The 15,089-nt window shown below is 49.5% G+C and overlaps 3 protein-coding genes across 4 annotated transcripts; 1 reads left to right on the top strand and 2 right to left on the bottom strand.

Annotated features, from left to right (window-relative positions):
* Positions 1-517: 517 nt before the first annotated feature.
* On the top strand, positions 518-2,919 carry ifnphi1 (interferon phi 1). Its single transcript, XM_061700518.1, has 5 exons — positions 518-646; positions 745-819; positions 893-1,045; positions 2,676-2,759; positions 2,836-2,919. Exons 1-5 carry the CDS (start codon positions 518-520, stop codon positions 2,917-2,919), a joined length of 525 nt encoding a protein of 174 aa, XP_061556502.1.
* A 1,330-nt stretch (positions 2,920-4,249) lies between these two features.
* On the bottom strand, positions 4,250-11,849 carry abi3a (ABI family, member 3a). The gene is given in 12 exon segments (XM_061700517.1): positions 4,250-4,629; positions 4,632-4,694; positions 4,785-4,910; positions 6,866-6,994; positions 7,096-7,236; positions 7,589-7,714; positions 7,911-8,131; positions 9,164-9,223; positions 9,299-9,357; positions 9,686-9,859; positions 10,540-10,710; positions 11,507-11,849. Coding segments are annotated over 12 exon segments (1,524 nt in total). The 5' UTR covers positions 11,639-11,849; the 3' UTR covers positions 4,250-4,507.
* A 101-nt stretch (positions 11,850-11,950) lies between these two features.
* Positions 11,951-15,019, bottom strand: ccdc103 (coiled-coil domain containing 103). Of its 2 annotated transcripts, none has more exons than XM_061699633.1 (3): positions 14,983-15,019; positions 12,279-12,430; positions 11,951-12,200 (listed from the first exon to the last, which is right to left on the bottom strand). In XM_061699633.1, exons 2-3 carry the CDS (start codon positions 12,425-12,427, stop codon positions 12,074-12,076), a joined length of 276 nt encoding a protein of 91 aa, XP_061555617.1. In that variant the 5' UTR covers positions 12,428-12,430; positions 14,983-15,019; the 3' UTR covers positions 11,951-12,073. The 2 variants fall into 2 exon arrangements, with proteins under 2 accessions (XP_061555617.1, XP_061555616.1); XM_061699632.1 differs by lacking the exon at positions 14,983-15,019 and adding an exon at positions 14,594-14,976.
* Positions 15,020-15,089: the final 70 nt, after the last annotated feature.

Here is a 15,089-nt window from a genome sequence, read left to right as displayed (position 1 = left end):
TTCCGTGGAAAGGACAGCGAATAATACAATACATATTTAAAGTGTTTCTTCGCCTGGGCAAAGCAAGCGTGAATGTGACGTCATCAGTTGTGATTGTGAATGTGAATGAAAAAGGACAAGGAGGAAAGTGAAGGGACTTTCCTCCCGAGAGACCAATTAGAAAAAGGGACGGAAGCAACTCCCGCGAAACATTTGCGTTTCCTTTTCATGACGTCACTTTCATTCGCACGTGCACCTTGTATTAAGGACAATAAATCTTTATTAATGGGAAGGTCAGCACAAGTGCCTTCATTTATTTGTTAGTTTGTTTGTGTATTTGTTTGCTGTACAGATAAAGTTGGTGCTTGTAATCATTACTGATCAGCCAAATATAGAATCCAGTCGAGTCAGGTGTGCGTGTATTTGGAAAGTGAGAGTAGAAAGGGAATTGTGACGTTTGGTGCTCCAGTTTTCCTTTTCCCGTCCGGTATGAACTTATAAGTGTCGAGCACGAGCGACATATGGGCACATCATCATCATGTTGTTGGTGGCACGCGCACAGGTGGTCCTGCTCCTGTTTGGGGCGCTCGCATCCACCCTCTGCTGCGATTGGCTGAGACGATACACGGACATGAGCGACAAGTGTCTGATTCTGCTGCGGGACCTGGTAAGTAGGGCGTCCTTCCGGTCCGGTCCGGGTGGGGGTTCGGGGGTTCGGGGGTTCTTGATGCCAATGTCTGTGTCCCTAATGAAATGACTGTCCAGGGCGGTCCTATCACAGAGGAGGAATTCCCTCTTCCTTTCCCGAGAAAACTTTACCGGCTGGCATCGAAGTCTCAGGTAAGAGACGTTTTGACCTCCCGCGCGTCCTGCTCGCCACAGCCAATCAGAGCGCAGACGTTTTGACCCGCAGGCGCCGTGCAAACTGGCGTTCGTCCGCGACAGTTTGGGGCACATTTTGGATGTTTACCTGCAAGTGGACGCCTCCCGCGTGGGCTGGCACGCGGGCCGCGTGGACGAACTGCTCCACATCCTGCACAGGCAGAAGGATGAGCTCAGCGCCTGCGTACGTACCCTCTCCTCACGGATGCCCTCCCGAAACGGTCCCCTCCAGAAGAAGTACCGGAACGGCGAGGTCAATTCCTTCGCTTTTATTGTGTACTGAAGGCATTTGGGCTTCGGCTCAAAAGATGAATACGAGACAAAACGTTACTTCATGTATTTACATCTAGATGTGTGAAACGACTCAGGGCAGAGCACCTTTTGTTTGAAGCCACCCACTTTTCCAGTGAGCAAAACCATGATGAACTTGACATTTCATGTTTGGTGGCATAAGCCTGACTTGCAATAAGTGCACCAAGCCTGCGACCCATTGACTTCACCGGACTGTTGCATTCTTCATTTGAAAAGATTTCCTTGGCCTTTACTGCAGCCTCTTGCAGTTCTTGTTAGTTTCTCCCTTGAGTCTGCCCTTATGGAGGTAAAATGCATGTTCTACTGGGTTAAGGGCGGGTGATTGATTTGGCCAGTCTAAGACCTTCCACTTTCTCCCCCTGATGAAGTCCTTTGTTGTGTTGGCCGTGTGTTTTGGGTCACTGTCTTGTCCCACGATGAAGTTTCTCCTGATTAGCTTTCCTGTAAACTTCCAGACAAAAAGGGTTTTGTAGACTTCAGAATTCATTCTGTCGCTACCATCATGTGTTACATCGTCACCTGTTCCGGAAGCAACTCTGCGAGCCCGAGCCATGACGTGACCTCCACCGTGCTTGACAGATGAGCTTGTTTGTTTCGGATCGGGTGTAAGCAGATCCTTTCTTTCTCCGTACTTTGGCCTTTCCATCACTTTGGTAAAGGTTCATCTTGGTGTCATCAGTCCATAAAACCTTGTTCCAAAACCTTTGTGGCTCATCTCTACTTGGTTGCAAAATCCAATCTGGCCTTCCGAGTCTCTTTGCATCTTGTGGCATAGCGTGTGTATTTCTTCTCTCGAAGTCTTCTTCGAACGGTGGCCTTTGATACCTTCGCCCCTGCCCTGTGGAGGTTGGCAGTGATGTCACCGACTGTCGTCTTTGGGTGTTTCTTTACAGCTCTCGCAACGTTTCTGTCATCGACTGCCGTCGATACCCTTGGCCGACCTGTTCGATGTCTGTCGCTCAGTACGCCGGTAGTTTCTCTCTTTTTCAGGACATTCCAAATTGTTGTATTCGCTATGCCCAAAGTTTGTGCGAATGTTCCCTCTTCTCTCCGCTTCAAAACGGTTTGCTTTTCTCCCATAGCGACCTGGTGTTCATGTTTGCTTCACAGCAAATTCAGTTTTCACAGGTGAAACCCAAAGACAAAAACAAGCACTATCTAACGTTTAAGCAATCAATCTAAAAGACAACACCTGAGCAACTAGAAACACCCACCAGTCACGTTCCAACACTTTTGCTCCCTTGAAAAGCGGGTGGCTTCAAACAAAAGTTGTTTAACACATGTAGCTGTAAATACCATGAAATAAAAAGTGGAATTCTGAACTTTTGTCTCGTATTCATCTTTTGATCCGGAACCCAAATGTCTTCAGTATGCGACAAAAACAAAGGAATTGACCTCGTCGTTCCAATACTTTTGGAGGGGACCGTTTATGCGCTTCATGCACAAACCTTGTTTACATATGTGCCCTACCCTCATGTACGACACATTTTCTCTGTCTTTAGATTTCACCAGCAAAGCCCAGCTGTTTTTCCCCAAAACTGCGGCGCTACTACCGCAGATTGACCAACGCTACTCTCAACGGCACGGTGAGTACTCTCGAGTGCCGCGAGCAGCGCGGGCGCTGCGACCGACGGGCGCCTAACGTGCGTTTGCGCATTGCAGGATAGCAGCGCGCGGTGGGAGCTGATCCGCAGCGAAACCAAAATGCACCTGCAGCAGCTGCACCTGTTCGCGGCCGCCATGTGACAGCGGCCGCCGCCGCCGGCGGGAGGCGCCATGTGCTCCTTCACTTTTCTACTGCTCTATTTATTGGTCTTATTTATTATATATTTCATATTTATTATTTATCTCGGCACAATAAAAACTTTTGACATGAACTTTTGATGCACACCTGTCACTTCTGTTAACACACAGCAAAAGAGGGCGGAGACTAAATAATGACCTGAGGGTGGCGGGGTTACACAGTAGCGGGAGGTAGCAGGAGTTAGCTTGGCGGCGAGCGCGACGTCTGGCGGCGTCGACTTCCTGTTGACCTCCCGACGACAGGAAGCGAGCGGGTGTGATCGCAGACGGCAAATATACACAGAAGCCCCGTCGCACAGAGACGTCGCCGTCCGACGGGTCAAGATGAGGCGAAAAGAAGACGGCGTGAGGAGGAGACGAGAAGAAGCCCCATTCACGTTGTCAATGTTTTACAGTCCAAGGCAGACCTCTCTTCAGGGATGGCGACTGAAGAATGGCTTTCCATTGTTTTGGGCATTTCTGACGTCATCTCGCCGACCGAATTTGCCGACTTTGGTCGAGTCCCGTATGCAAGATACTGCCAATTCCCGCAGTGAAAGCAGCCTCCGAACCAACAAATCTTCCCTTGAATTATTAGTCTTTCCAACGGAACGCGCTTTCAGGCCGACGCGCCTATTTTCAGATTGGGGCGGGAACTCATCTGTTATTTGCAGTTTTCGGCGCTCGGCCAAAGCCATGTCTAATTTCAACGTGTCGCTCGGCGCCACGAAGGAAGGACGGCGGGTACAAAACGCCGCCACTCTTGATGTGGAGAACGCTGAGGTCAGGCTCGCAGGGAGTCCGCCCGGGCCGCGCCGGAAGAGTTCGGGTGGGGCCCGTCCTCGGCGTTTTCTAACATCGAAAATCCGCGAAAATTGTCAAAGTCCGACAACGTAGTTGTGGTCAAACACAAATTTCATCGGGGAAAAATCCATCCCTGGAGAAAACAGAAGCGCGTGAGGGGAACGCGGACGTCAACACGGCAACTGAATATGCTCGCTTCTGATTGGTCAGTCCTGGTGGGACGTTGTATTTTGCCTGCGTTTTCCCATCAAACCTTTTAATTAGGGTCCCGCCTACACCAACGTGGGAATCTTGTGTTTTTGCCCACGTGTTGGCACGATGTTTTCGGGTGATTTGTCCCCTCAAATCTCGCCCTGTGCTTGGCTGCGTGGGGCAGGACTTTCCCACCCACACTCAACAATGACTGCTATATTCCATTTTTGCCATCGGCAGCAGGGCTCGCCCCCTAGCGGCCAATATCGAGTGAACACATTATGAAGAACTTGTTGGCTGCACTTTAATCATTTATAATCATCGGAGGATAAAGCAGTACGCAAAATGGATGGGTGGATTAAAAAAAGCGACATGCCTTGTTTTTGGGGTCTTTGTTTTTCAAATCTATTATTCCTGTGTGACCGTGAGGCAGCGTTACGTTTGTACACATTTGCAGTACGTTTCTAAAATTCAGAGTTCAGGGGACAGCTTTAGCCCATTCAAAATGGCGGACACACTGACATACCACATGCAAGAGTCTATTTGCATTGGATGTCTACAGGGGCGATGCAGCTCGAGTCCAGCCACAGGATCGGACGTAATTGTTGGGGAAAAACCCTCGCCGGCCGCGCAGGACGCCCTCCGACCAGCCGTCGTCATGGCGATGAGTCACGTAAAGACGTCGCCCTCGGCCAAGGACAGGTCGCCGGGCTCGGCGGCCTCGTAGCGATACAGCGCCGCCACTGGACACATCCGGGGGAACGTACTGCATTACAGCTGACCGTTGGGCGCGGCACAAACATCGAGAAAACAACAAGTATGTGCTGCGGCACCTTTCTCCAGGTAACGCGGGGGGGGGCCACTGAGCTCCTCCGCCGCTGTGACGTCATCCGAAGCGGCCCGGCTGTCTAATGGCGGCGGCGGCGGCGGCGGCGGAAGGAGGGCCGGGAGCTCCAGATCTGACGGAACAGGGACGTGTGAGTGGCCAATCGGGACGGACAGGGCGGGGCTGCGGCTCGACCTCCGGTGAACCTTCGCTACTGGCGCGGCTTAAAGGTCAAAGATTTTCAATGTTTTTCTCGATAACTCTAGAACCCCTTTACAAACCACATCGGCCATTTGGAAGTGATTATACGGCAGATATACAGCAGTTAAATCGATACATCCGACGCACAATGCGCCTTCTTCCGGTCTTCGTCTCTTTCCGGCGCCGCGACGTCACACGAGCCCGACATCGCCGTGTTTGCCAATTGCGGCGTCACTTCCGGCGGATAGAGGAACCGCACCCCGGCGTCGTGAGCTTCGGGCGTGTTCGGGGAGGACTCCGTATGCGTCATGAAAACCTCCTTTTTAGCTAAACTATGGTGGAAAAGTATACTTGCTGGAAGTTACGTGAATGTATTACATAACGTATAAACAATGCAACTCGGAATTTTAACTGACCCCATAACATCTCTGTCATCCGACCTTTAAGAACCAAGGCACGCAGCCGACAGCCTTTTTCAGAACTGCCTGTGTTAGTAGTTGAAACCACGTTTTACACCCTAAACTACGATCCCAAAACACTTCAACTTTGTTTCCAACCCCTCATGCTAGAACATAACCCTCAAATTTGATTTGGAAAAAATGCACCAATAGTGTTGGTGCACGCCACCGTCAATGTCGATTGGTGTGCAAAAACAGTATCGCCGTTGTTTGTTCGCTTTTTCGAAGTCACTCGGTGGAGCGAAGACATAACCGCGCAGCCAAGACTCTCTCGAAAAACGCAGACTAAACGTAGCTCCTCCCCAACAAACAGAGGTCTTAGTCTCTCAGTGAAGATGTATGACTTCAACAACTTCCTTGACACCAATTACGACTTTCCCGTGAGCCAGGGCTTTGTTGGCATCTTGTGGCATCGTTGGGCCTTACGGGAAGGGCACAAAAATGAACCAATACCTGCAAATAGGGGAATTTTTCAGGTTAGGTAATCCAACAACAACAAAACCAACACGATGAGGTGAAATGATTGACAAACCGCAAATGGGCGGGCTTCACTGTACAGCCGCGGATACCTTAACTTACCAGTGGCCCAACTTACCCATTTCTCCAGTTACGAGCAGCGACTCGGTTGATTTTGAACCAAATGTCAGAACTAAGGCCTGACCAATTAATCGGCTAACCCATTAAACGCCCAACCCGTTAATCCCCTCGACCCAATTAACGGTCCGTCACGATTAATCGGCTCGACCCATTAATTGCTGGACCCATTCATCGCCCCACCCGCATATTTGTAAAGGCGAGAGATACAACTATCGGTAGCCGACTCCATAATCGATACAAAATCCGCCAGGAATCCTTAGCGACATCGGTTGTAGGGCTGTGGACCGAATATCCCGAGGCTAGGAATCGGTTGTTTTCATCTCTTGAAACAAGCGCGAGAGCTCTCGCGCTGTGCGCCGTGGACGTAACAATATGCACTACCGACAATACGAGTTGAACTACCTTTCTCCGTAGCGTCACTATTTCAACATCAAATAAACACGCAGACAATACGGTAAAGGTGGCTCCATCTCGGCAATCGATTTTCCCAGATTCCCGACCCTATAAATTGGCCGACTCCATTAACGGACCCGACCCGATTACAGGGCCAGACCTGATAAAAGGGCCGACCCGTTAATCGGCCGATCTTAGCCATTTGGAGATTTTTTTTTTAACACGTTAACATTACAACAAAGATAATGACATTCAAACAAACCTTTTCAAAAATGGGTATAAATCAGCCATAACAGGCCAATTCTTGTCTCTGTTGAAAAGCTTTTGAAATTGTACAGGACAAAAGTCTCGTCTGGGGCATTTGTAAGTCAATTGCCGCCGATTGGGTCCATCGCGGTACGCGCAGGGCGCGCTACTTTGAAACACGGGCGCTTCTTACCCAGGTGCTCCAGACGAGCAGGCAGGCTGAGCCGATGCGAGCAAGAGGAGGAGGCGGCGGCGGCGGCGGCGTGCGGAGGTTGAGGGGGGGCGCACGGGGGAGGGTAAGGAGGGGGCGGGGGGATCATCACTGGCACCCACAAAAGCAGAAAAACAGGGGAGTGCTTGAGCACCACAGGCAGGCAGGTGCGCACAAAGCCTCTCGACGCTTGCGGAAAGCTCTCAGCTTACGTGATTGGACGGCCGGCAGGAAGAGAGAGCGAGCTTGGCGGCAGCGGGAGGCGGGGCCCGAGCGGACCCTCAGTGACACAGAGCGAGCCGGGGGGGGCCGGACAGCGCCGCCGCCGCCGCTCCTTCGGGTCGGGAGGTCGGCTGGCGGAAGAACAGCGAGAGGAAGAGGAGGAGACAAGAACAACACGAAAGATCTTTTTTTCTGGATTTGTTCAGCCGTTTTCTCGTCTATCACGTGCAGACGAAATGCCGCCAAGTCGCGAGCGTACGGTATACGCATGTGAGGTGCAAATGTTGCTTTTGTCCACTTGGGGTCGCCGTCCTTACTCTTTACACTGTAGCGATGGTGACGAAAGTCTAACGAGGTTACCTCCACTCGCTTCCAGTGATGCCGGTAATGCGTCACAAAGGCGTTACTCCCCAAAACCGCCATTTTCAAGGCAACTGTGGCAACACTGCTGTACGTGTGTGTGCGTGTACGTGCATGTGATACCGTCTACTTCCTGGATTGCCGGAGGAGGGGCCGGAAGCTCTGGCTCCTCATTGGACGGCAGCGGAAAGGCGTGGTCACTGTCGGGGGCAGGAGGGGACGGCAGGGGGAGGCTGCTCTCCTCCAGCACTGAAGAAACGTGATGTCATCAATCGGCTTCATCGTCATCATCATCAATGTCGTCATTATCGTCGCTATAGACGTCATCGTCCTCGTCGTCATCACCGTCAAGGTCATTATTGTCATTGTCATCATCATCGCCGTGGTTGTCGGACCGACGACGAGGTCAAATGAAGTCCTTTTTGCCGTGGCGACGCGGTCTCACCTGTCTCGAGACATGGGGGCGGCGTCAGTGGAAGAAAAATGGCGGTGGGCTGAGTCTCTGATGGAGGAAGAGGCGGAGCCGGGGTCATCACATAGTCAGGCGGAGGAGGTGGAGCAGAGGAGTCGAGTGGAGGGGGCGGGGCATTATCAAGGGGTGTGGCGACGAGGACATCTCTTTCAAACGGGATGGTGGGCGGAGCCACAGGCTTCCCAAATGTGGAGCTTCAACACACATCATCCATTACGTTGACATGTTTTTACACACACACGGTCCATTTTCAAAGCCCGTCTTCAAATCATTCCTCCATTTTGAGTGCTTGGCTTAAGACCCAGCATCTGTTTGAGTGTTTTTGTTGTACTTTTTGTTTTATATTTCATATATATATATATATATATATATGTGTGTGTGCGTGCTCACTGGACCGTTCAGAAGCTTCGATATGCGCCTGTAACCAATGCCATCGTTATGTTTTGCAACAATTAGTTTGCGATGGCCTCGAGACAGCGCTCGGCTCTCCCCCGTCACGCGATGTGTCTCGACACACGTCGGCAATCAGACCTTTTCGTAGGCCATCAAGTCGGACTCAACCGGCTGATATTCACTTGCACTGACAAGGGGCTGGATTGCTGTTTGATTATTGGTGGATTTTAGGTGTCGTCTTGGCTTTCCGTGCCTTTTTGCACCTCCCTTTGTGTTCTTCCCAACATCTGGTGACATTTTCAGGTCAATAGCATATTTGGTGAGAAAAACGGTGGCGTGTTAAATACTTATGTCAACCGCTGTATATAGACAACATCAACCACATTGATTTCTTTTTATAACTGACGCATAGGCCAGCTTATTTGTTTGAATGTGTATTATTTTGTTATTATGAGTATTATCGTATTGTTTTATATCTTTGTACAGCACTCTGTTGCAGCTGCAGTTAAGTGTTGTAAGAATTAGAGTTGAGAATGTCATCGTTTATTTTAACATCTAAGAATTATTTGTTATTTTTAATTGGTTTGTAACTAATTGTATTATTATGAATTAAGCAATTATTTTAATTTTTTAAAATAAATTGGATAAAAAAAAAAAATTGTTTTTCACTCATATTTTCCATTTTCTTTACAATCGATTGATGAACCAATAATTTAATGTGTAAAATGAAGAAAACCATGCCCCCCCCCCCCCCCCCCCGCCCCTCCTGTATGTGTCATGCAGGCCATCCTTTGCCCCCCCCCCTGCTATGAATGGGTGAGGCGTGTACCTACCTGCCACCAGAGGGCGTCACTGCACACTTGAGGCCTTCTGCTGCGGGTTTGCAGCTGGACCTGAAAGTCAAACCGACAATAGAAGAACAACAACGAGTTGACGCTCAAGTCGGTAACAAGAGCGACAAACGGCACCTGATGGATGAGGCCGGCTTCCGGATGCTTCCGGCTCCCTCGCGCTCTTTCCCGGTCAGCTGCGGGGGACACAAACAGGGGCGCGGGGGAAAAAAAGAGGACCGAGGGAAAGGGCTGCGCTATCAATGGGGCCTCAGTCTCAACACACAAGCAACCTCCACAAATAAATTCCCACGCTCAACAAAAGCAGCGCGTGCTTGCGTGCGAGTGAGTGAGTTGCCCTACATTGTAAAAGAACTTGGAACACTTTTGAGCAAACCGAATCAAATGTGTGTGTGTGCGAGAGAGACAACGGGAAGTGGCCGCTTCCTGTCGGCGTAGACGCCAACTCGTGTGTTTTGTGTGAGGCGGAATATGATTGACAGCTCGCCGAAGACGACCGCGTACCTTCAGGCCGTGACCCAAGCCGTCCAGCTGCTGATAGCTGATTGGACGGCGGCTGTAAGGCGGGCGGGGCTGCGCGGGCGCGGTCAGGATCTTGGGTCCGCGGGGGACGCGTCGCACCGCCGTGAAGACGCCGATTTCTCGGCGTGAAACTTTCTCGCGGTGCATCGCCAGCGTCTGGCACGCAGCAACATCACACAACACTTCGTTTATCAAACAACACGTGCGGAACACGTCCGTGCTTGTGTGAAAGGTGGGCCTGGAATGAACGAGTGTCCCTGAACGCAACACAGGCAGAAAAGAGAGGCTCCTTTCTTTCGTGCGCTTTGTTCTCATGGCGAGCGAACCCAAATTGTACTCGAGGAAGACTGCTGCTTCATTGCGGTAATACCACTCGAGTCGAAGTACAACGTACGCTTCCAAGCGGTGACTTGAGGAAGTACTCGGTGAGAAAACTACTCAGTAGTGGTGACTAACTTTGGATTTCGTTTTCCAATCGACACATGAATCTCCACGTGACAAAAATAGCAAATGTGCAAAAATTCAGATATGACATCTTCACTTGAACTCAAACAACAACAAACTCAATTCATGACGGTAAATTGTGCCTTCAATGAACTTGTTGCTTTCATGGTGACGTTGGATTGGTCAAACAGGGTCGTGTGACACAATTTCGCTGACAAACCAAAATAAAAAGACTGCGCAAGCAATAAAAGATGAATACAAATAAAAGTTGCTCAATGTAACCAAATAGAAGTACTTAAGTAAAATAGGTACAAAAGTAGGTTGCTTCAATAAATGTAGCGCGTTACGACCCACCTCTGACACTTGCACACACGCGCGCACGCAAGACCGACCTGCCCAATGAGGTTGATGGACGACTCCATGTGGCGAAGCTGATTGGTCTGCGCGTCCAGCAGGCTTAGCACACTAGTGGCCAGCGTGCTAATCCGGTAGGCGATGCTGGCCAGCGATTGGGCGGTCAGCGTCTTGGTCTCCTCCAAAGCTTCGGCAGCCCCGCCCCCCGACTGATGGCCGCACATCACATGACCGAAACAGATTAGCCGCAGCTAGCCTAGTTTAGTGTAATCGGACCACCGGCCTGGCGTGGCGCGCAAGCTAGCATGCGTGTAGTGGCGCCGAAATTCGAGTTGAATTCATTCTGTGACCAGGTTCATATCTCAAGTCATCGTTCCCCAATAAAATGAAGCCAAACGAAACTCATCTGTTTCAACACCCAAAAACAACACCATTTTTTTTTTTTTTTTTTTTAAATGTTTTTCAAAAATTACAATCAACACCATTGTCGTGTATCAAAACACAAATAAAACTTGCTCTCCATAAAGTCGCAAAACAAGTGTGTACCTGTTTTGTCCTTCGTTGTTCTTGTTTCGCAAATTAGCTTTAAGGCGCATTAGCGCCACCAACCGGTGTTGTACTTCCACTGCAAGGAAAGCAATGCAAACTGAGGGTGGCCGTATGCGGGCGAGTGCTGGCGCCACCTGGTTGCGGACACATAAACTCACATTTTTCCTCGTATCGTAAGACAAAAAAAGTCGGCCAAGCGCCAGCTCGTATCTCGAAAACTGAATTCAAGGCACCATTGGATTTGTACTACTAACGCGTGTGCTGGCATCTTTCATTGACTCACGTGTACTTGTAGCCTTTGCGCTGGCCTGTGAACTTCTTGTAGCGCGACCGACATGGACGTACGAGCAGTCCAAGCGTGCTGTATGCACTTGTGCGGGTAATAATAGTACAAGCGGTGGCGCTTGCAGCAGAATTAACACGTTGTAGTAGGAGAGCAGCATTGCAATGACTAGCCTGTATGTAGTTGTTGCAGCAGTAGTCTGCGACGTTCATGAAGTTGTCGTAGTTTTCCAGAAGAAGCTTCCTGGAGTTTGGGGCCTCATTGAGGATCTTCACAACTTCTTCTTTCAACGCGTCCGCCCGCATTTTCGTCCCTTTTCTTCTCACGTACGCGCAAGCAAAGCAACAATTGGCGTGAAGAAGAAAATGAAAATCAAGTCCACCTGCCCGCAAAGATCGCCTCTCTTCTTCATGAGTCACAGCAGCGGCACTTCACGTTCAAGGGTGTGTGACAACTGCAACACGCACACACTAACTTCCTCTTTGCCTCTGCGTGCACGCGCATCATCCAAACGCGAGCTGTGAAGCGCTCAGGCGAGGTGAGCGATGCACATGAAAATGACACCGCGGCGCCCTCTGGCGGCCAAACCGCAGCACGCATGCAGATGCACACTTCCGATAAATGACTCATTCACTTTTCGAATTTAAAACCAATACAACTTGTATTCACATTCAAATATCTCCATATTTTGTCATTGAGGGGAAGACGTGCAGTTGTTGTTGTTGTTGTTGTTGTTGTTGTTAGTGAGGTTCAGGTGTGTTGCCGCTGTGGTTGCCGGGGGCAACCACAGGGTTCCAGGGGCCGCGCTTGCGAGTGTTCTTGTCGTTCTTGTCCAGCGGCGTCAAGTGACTGGTCAGGACCAGATCCCTTAAAAAAATGTAAAAAAAAAAAAAACAGCGAATGACGTGTGTGAAGGGAAGGCCGCGTCGTTCTCGGCTTTCTGACCTGAACTGCTGGTAGGAGGCGACGCCTTGCCGGACGGCCCTCAGCTTGGCGTCGTTCTCTCGTCGGTATTTGCGCTCCGACTCCACGCCGGCGCGTAAATCTTTCTCCAGCGCCGAAAAGTCGATGACGTCGCGCCGAGGGGTCGCCATCGCCTGCGGTCAGTTAACGTCTGTGCTTACGCAGAATGCATTGGGAAGCGCCGTAGGGAAATGTCGACACTTGAACGCGACACTCTCGCCGCGTGACATCGGCCGAGAGGCCCGCATCTAGGACACATCTCCCCCCTCTCGGGCCCCTTACTCGCAAGCTTCTTGTCAAAGTCAACAACGACCAAATCAAGTCAGCTTCTGACTCGGGGCGTGCAAAAAGACAAACATAAAGAGGATGAAAAGAAAGAGAAAAGGTGATCGGGGGCAGTGGGAATGAGAAAAGCGGCCAGGCGACCTAGTCCCGCTCCTCGCAAGCGTCGCAACCTTTTGGAGCGCAACATGAGCTTGAGTTCAACAACACAGCTCCAACTTAACACGTCATTTGTCCTGAGCCATGTCGAAACCCGCTGACGTCAATTCTGCTTGTCAAAGGCTGCAACTCGTTTGGGTTTCGCACGTACACACACCTATTAGATGTGTCCTTCCATTTTCTGCTATAACCTTCACGTTACAATAAATAACTGACATATGACTTAGGGGCGTCGGAAATCGATCCGATGTCAGCAAAAAAGTATCGGATCGGACTGCAGCTAACGACGAGCAGCCCACGTGATCACAACTCCAGGATGCTAAAGTGCTAACATAGCAGCAAGCGCAAAACCGGGTGGAGTTTCCGGTAGCCGTTTTTACTTTCCTTTCAGTAACAAGGAACAATGGCGACCGATGGACCGAGATGACCTGATGATACGTTTAATTGTGCTCGAGAAGGCGGCGACGGAGATGGTTTGTAGAACCGAGGGGCACGCAGCATGTGACCGAAACGGACCAATCGCGAGAGGTGATCTCCGCGGCGTTCGACGCGCAGCAACCATTTTTTTTCACGCAGACGTGCCGCGCGGGGCAATTCGTCGGTCACGTGACCCGATGCGGGACCGCGGGAGTATAAAGAGGCCTGAAGCGTGAACGTTGCTTGCTTAAAGTCGTTTATTGACACTCCAGTTGAAGTTCACGGTGAAACTAAACTCGCATCACAAAAGAATTACAACTATTGAATGTTCAATACATCACTAACTTAGTTTGGTTCGCAAAAATCGCTAGCTCAAAGCTAACACACAATGAATGAAAAACACCAGTGACGAGCTAAATGCTAAATGAGCATTGAACTGGCGTCACTGATATCTCCCAAATAATGGATACTGGTACACAAAGGCAATATACAATACTCTCCGGTATATACTCTTCAAACCCCGTTACGAGTTATAATAACAATATTCATCCGTGACGTCTACTTTTGTTTGTTACTGCAAGTTTGTATCTCATTGCGTGCACCACAGTGCCCCTCAGAGGTCAAAACGTGCACAGCAGGGACAGCGATCGTCCACATTGCCGCACACGTGGAGACAGCAAATGATGTTCCCACCATGCACTCCAGTGAAAAATACATTTCATTGTTATTTTGCCCTTTAAAAGTACAATTTGTATTCATTACCTATTGAGATGATTTTTCATGGTTTTCTAATTTCTTTTTTATTTAATCTATTCAAATGAAGAACATGCTTATGTTCAAATTAAGCAGTGGTGATTTTGCAATGTCAATTTATATTTGTGTTACTGGCTTTATTGTTTTTCAGCATTTCCTAATCAAATGATTTATTCAATCAGAGTATGTTCTTATTTATCAAGTTACTTTACGTAACCCATTGGTTACTAATAAATGTTGCCGATTATTGTTCCCCGAGTGATATCACTCGATCAAGGCTTTTCTAACATTCCGTACGACAAAGTAGGCCAATTATGTGCGATTACTGCCGATATCGGATCGGACCTCTATCGGTATCGGCCAAAACCCAAGGCTGCGATATGGGATCGGAAGTGATAACGTTGGATCGGCACACGCCTCATATGAAACGAACGTCACTACCCACCCTGAAAGCAAACTTCATGAATAACTAATATACACAAACTTGAAATGTGCAAACATTTCAGATTGGTTAAGAAAGCAAGAAGTTAAGAACGACCGACGCCTTGGTCCTAAGTCCGTAGACCAAAACATTTTGTTTAATAGAGATATATTTGCTAATGTAGCAACCTGTGGGGTGGGGCGGGGGCTGCGTGCCCCTTCTTGCCTTGGGGACCCAGGACGTTTAGAAACGGCCCTGCACTTACCCAAAACGCGAACGGGACACGAGATCTAACGAAGATGCCGTTCCAAGATGGCGGCCGAATACGCATGCGCAGCATCAGCAGAAGTCCGTCCAGAAGTAGGCGTTTTGTTTTATAAATAAAATAAATACAGCAAATCAACAGACGTTGCGGCACTCGTCATGGAAATGACGCAAAATATAATACCTGAAAAACGTTTTTGTGCCCACTCACTTTCGATTTACAACCTAACTTACACAAATTGCATCCCATGGATGTGCAGTGCACAATTCTCATGCCAACAAAATAGCATGGCCTTTAATACTTAACGTTAGCTTTGAGGCTAATCACAATGCGTTTTCTATTCGTTTGTGGCAGCAAAGTCAAACTCTATATATATGACAAGTTCTTACCTCGTCTGCGTGCTTCCTTTGGTGACGTCAGCACGCCCGGGGGGGAAACAAAAGCGCGGTTGCTATGACGACGGGCGGAAAGCGAAAAAGCCCAGAAGTCCCCCTTT

The sequence above is a fragment of the Phycodurus eques genome, chromosome 16 (assembly GCF_024500275.1).
Source record: "Phycodurus eques isolate BA_2022a chromosome 16, UOR_Pequ_1.1, whole genome shotgun sequence".
Lineage (NCBI taxonomy): Eukaryota > Metazoa > Chordata > Actinopteri > Syngnathiformes > Syngnathidae > Phycodurus > Phycodurus eques.
The sequence above is the reverse complement of the archived record's forward strand: the minus strand, read 5'-3'. Positions and strand labels throughout refer to the sequence as shown.

Bases quoted from the DNA above. Each gene is read 5' to 3' on its own strand.
- ifnphi1 (XM_061700518.1), top strand. From the start codon at position 518: ATGTTGTTGGTGGCACGCGCACAGGTGGTCCTGCTCCTGTTTGGGGCG. The intron at 820-892 runs GTAAGAGACGTT...TTTGACCCGCAG, and splicing joins GGCTGGCATCGAAGTCTCAG to GCGCCGTGCAAACTGGCGTT. The intron at 2,760-2,835 runs GTGAGTACTCTC...TGCGCATTGCAG, and splicing joins ACGCTACTCTCAACGGCACG to GATAGCAGCGCGCGGTGGGA.
- ccdc103 (XM_061699632.1), bottom strand. From the start codon at position 14,668: ATGCTGCGCATGCGTATTCGGCCGCCATCTTGGAACGGCATCTTCGTT. The intron at 12,431-14,593 runs GTAAGTGCAGGG...AACTGACCGCAG, and splicing joins GTGTCCCGTTCGCGTTTTGG to GCGATGGCGACCCCTCGGCG. The intron at 12,201-12,278 runs GTCAGAAAGCCG...CATTTTTTTAAG, and splicing joins GCCTCCTACCAGCAGTTCAG to GGATCTGGTCCTGACCAGTC.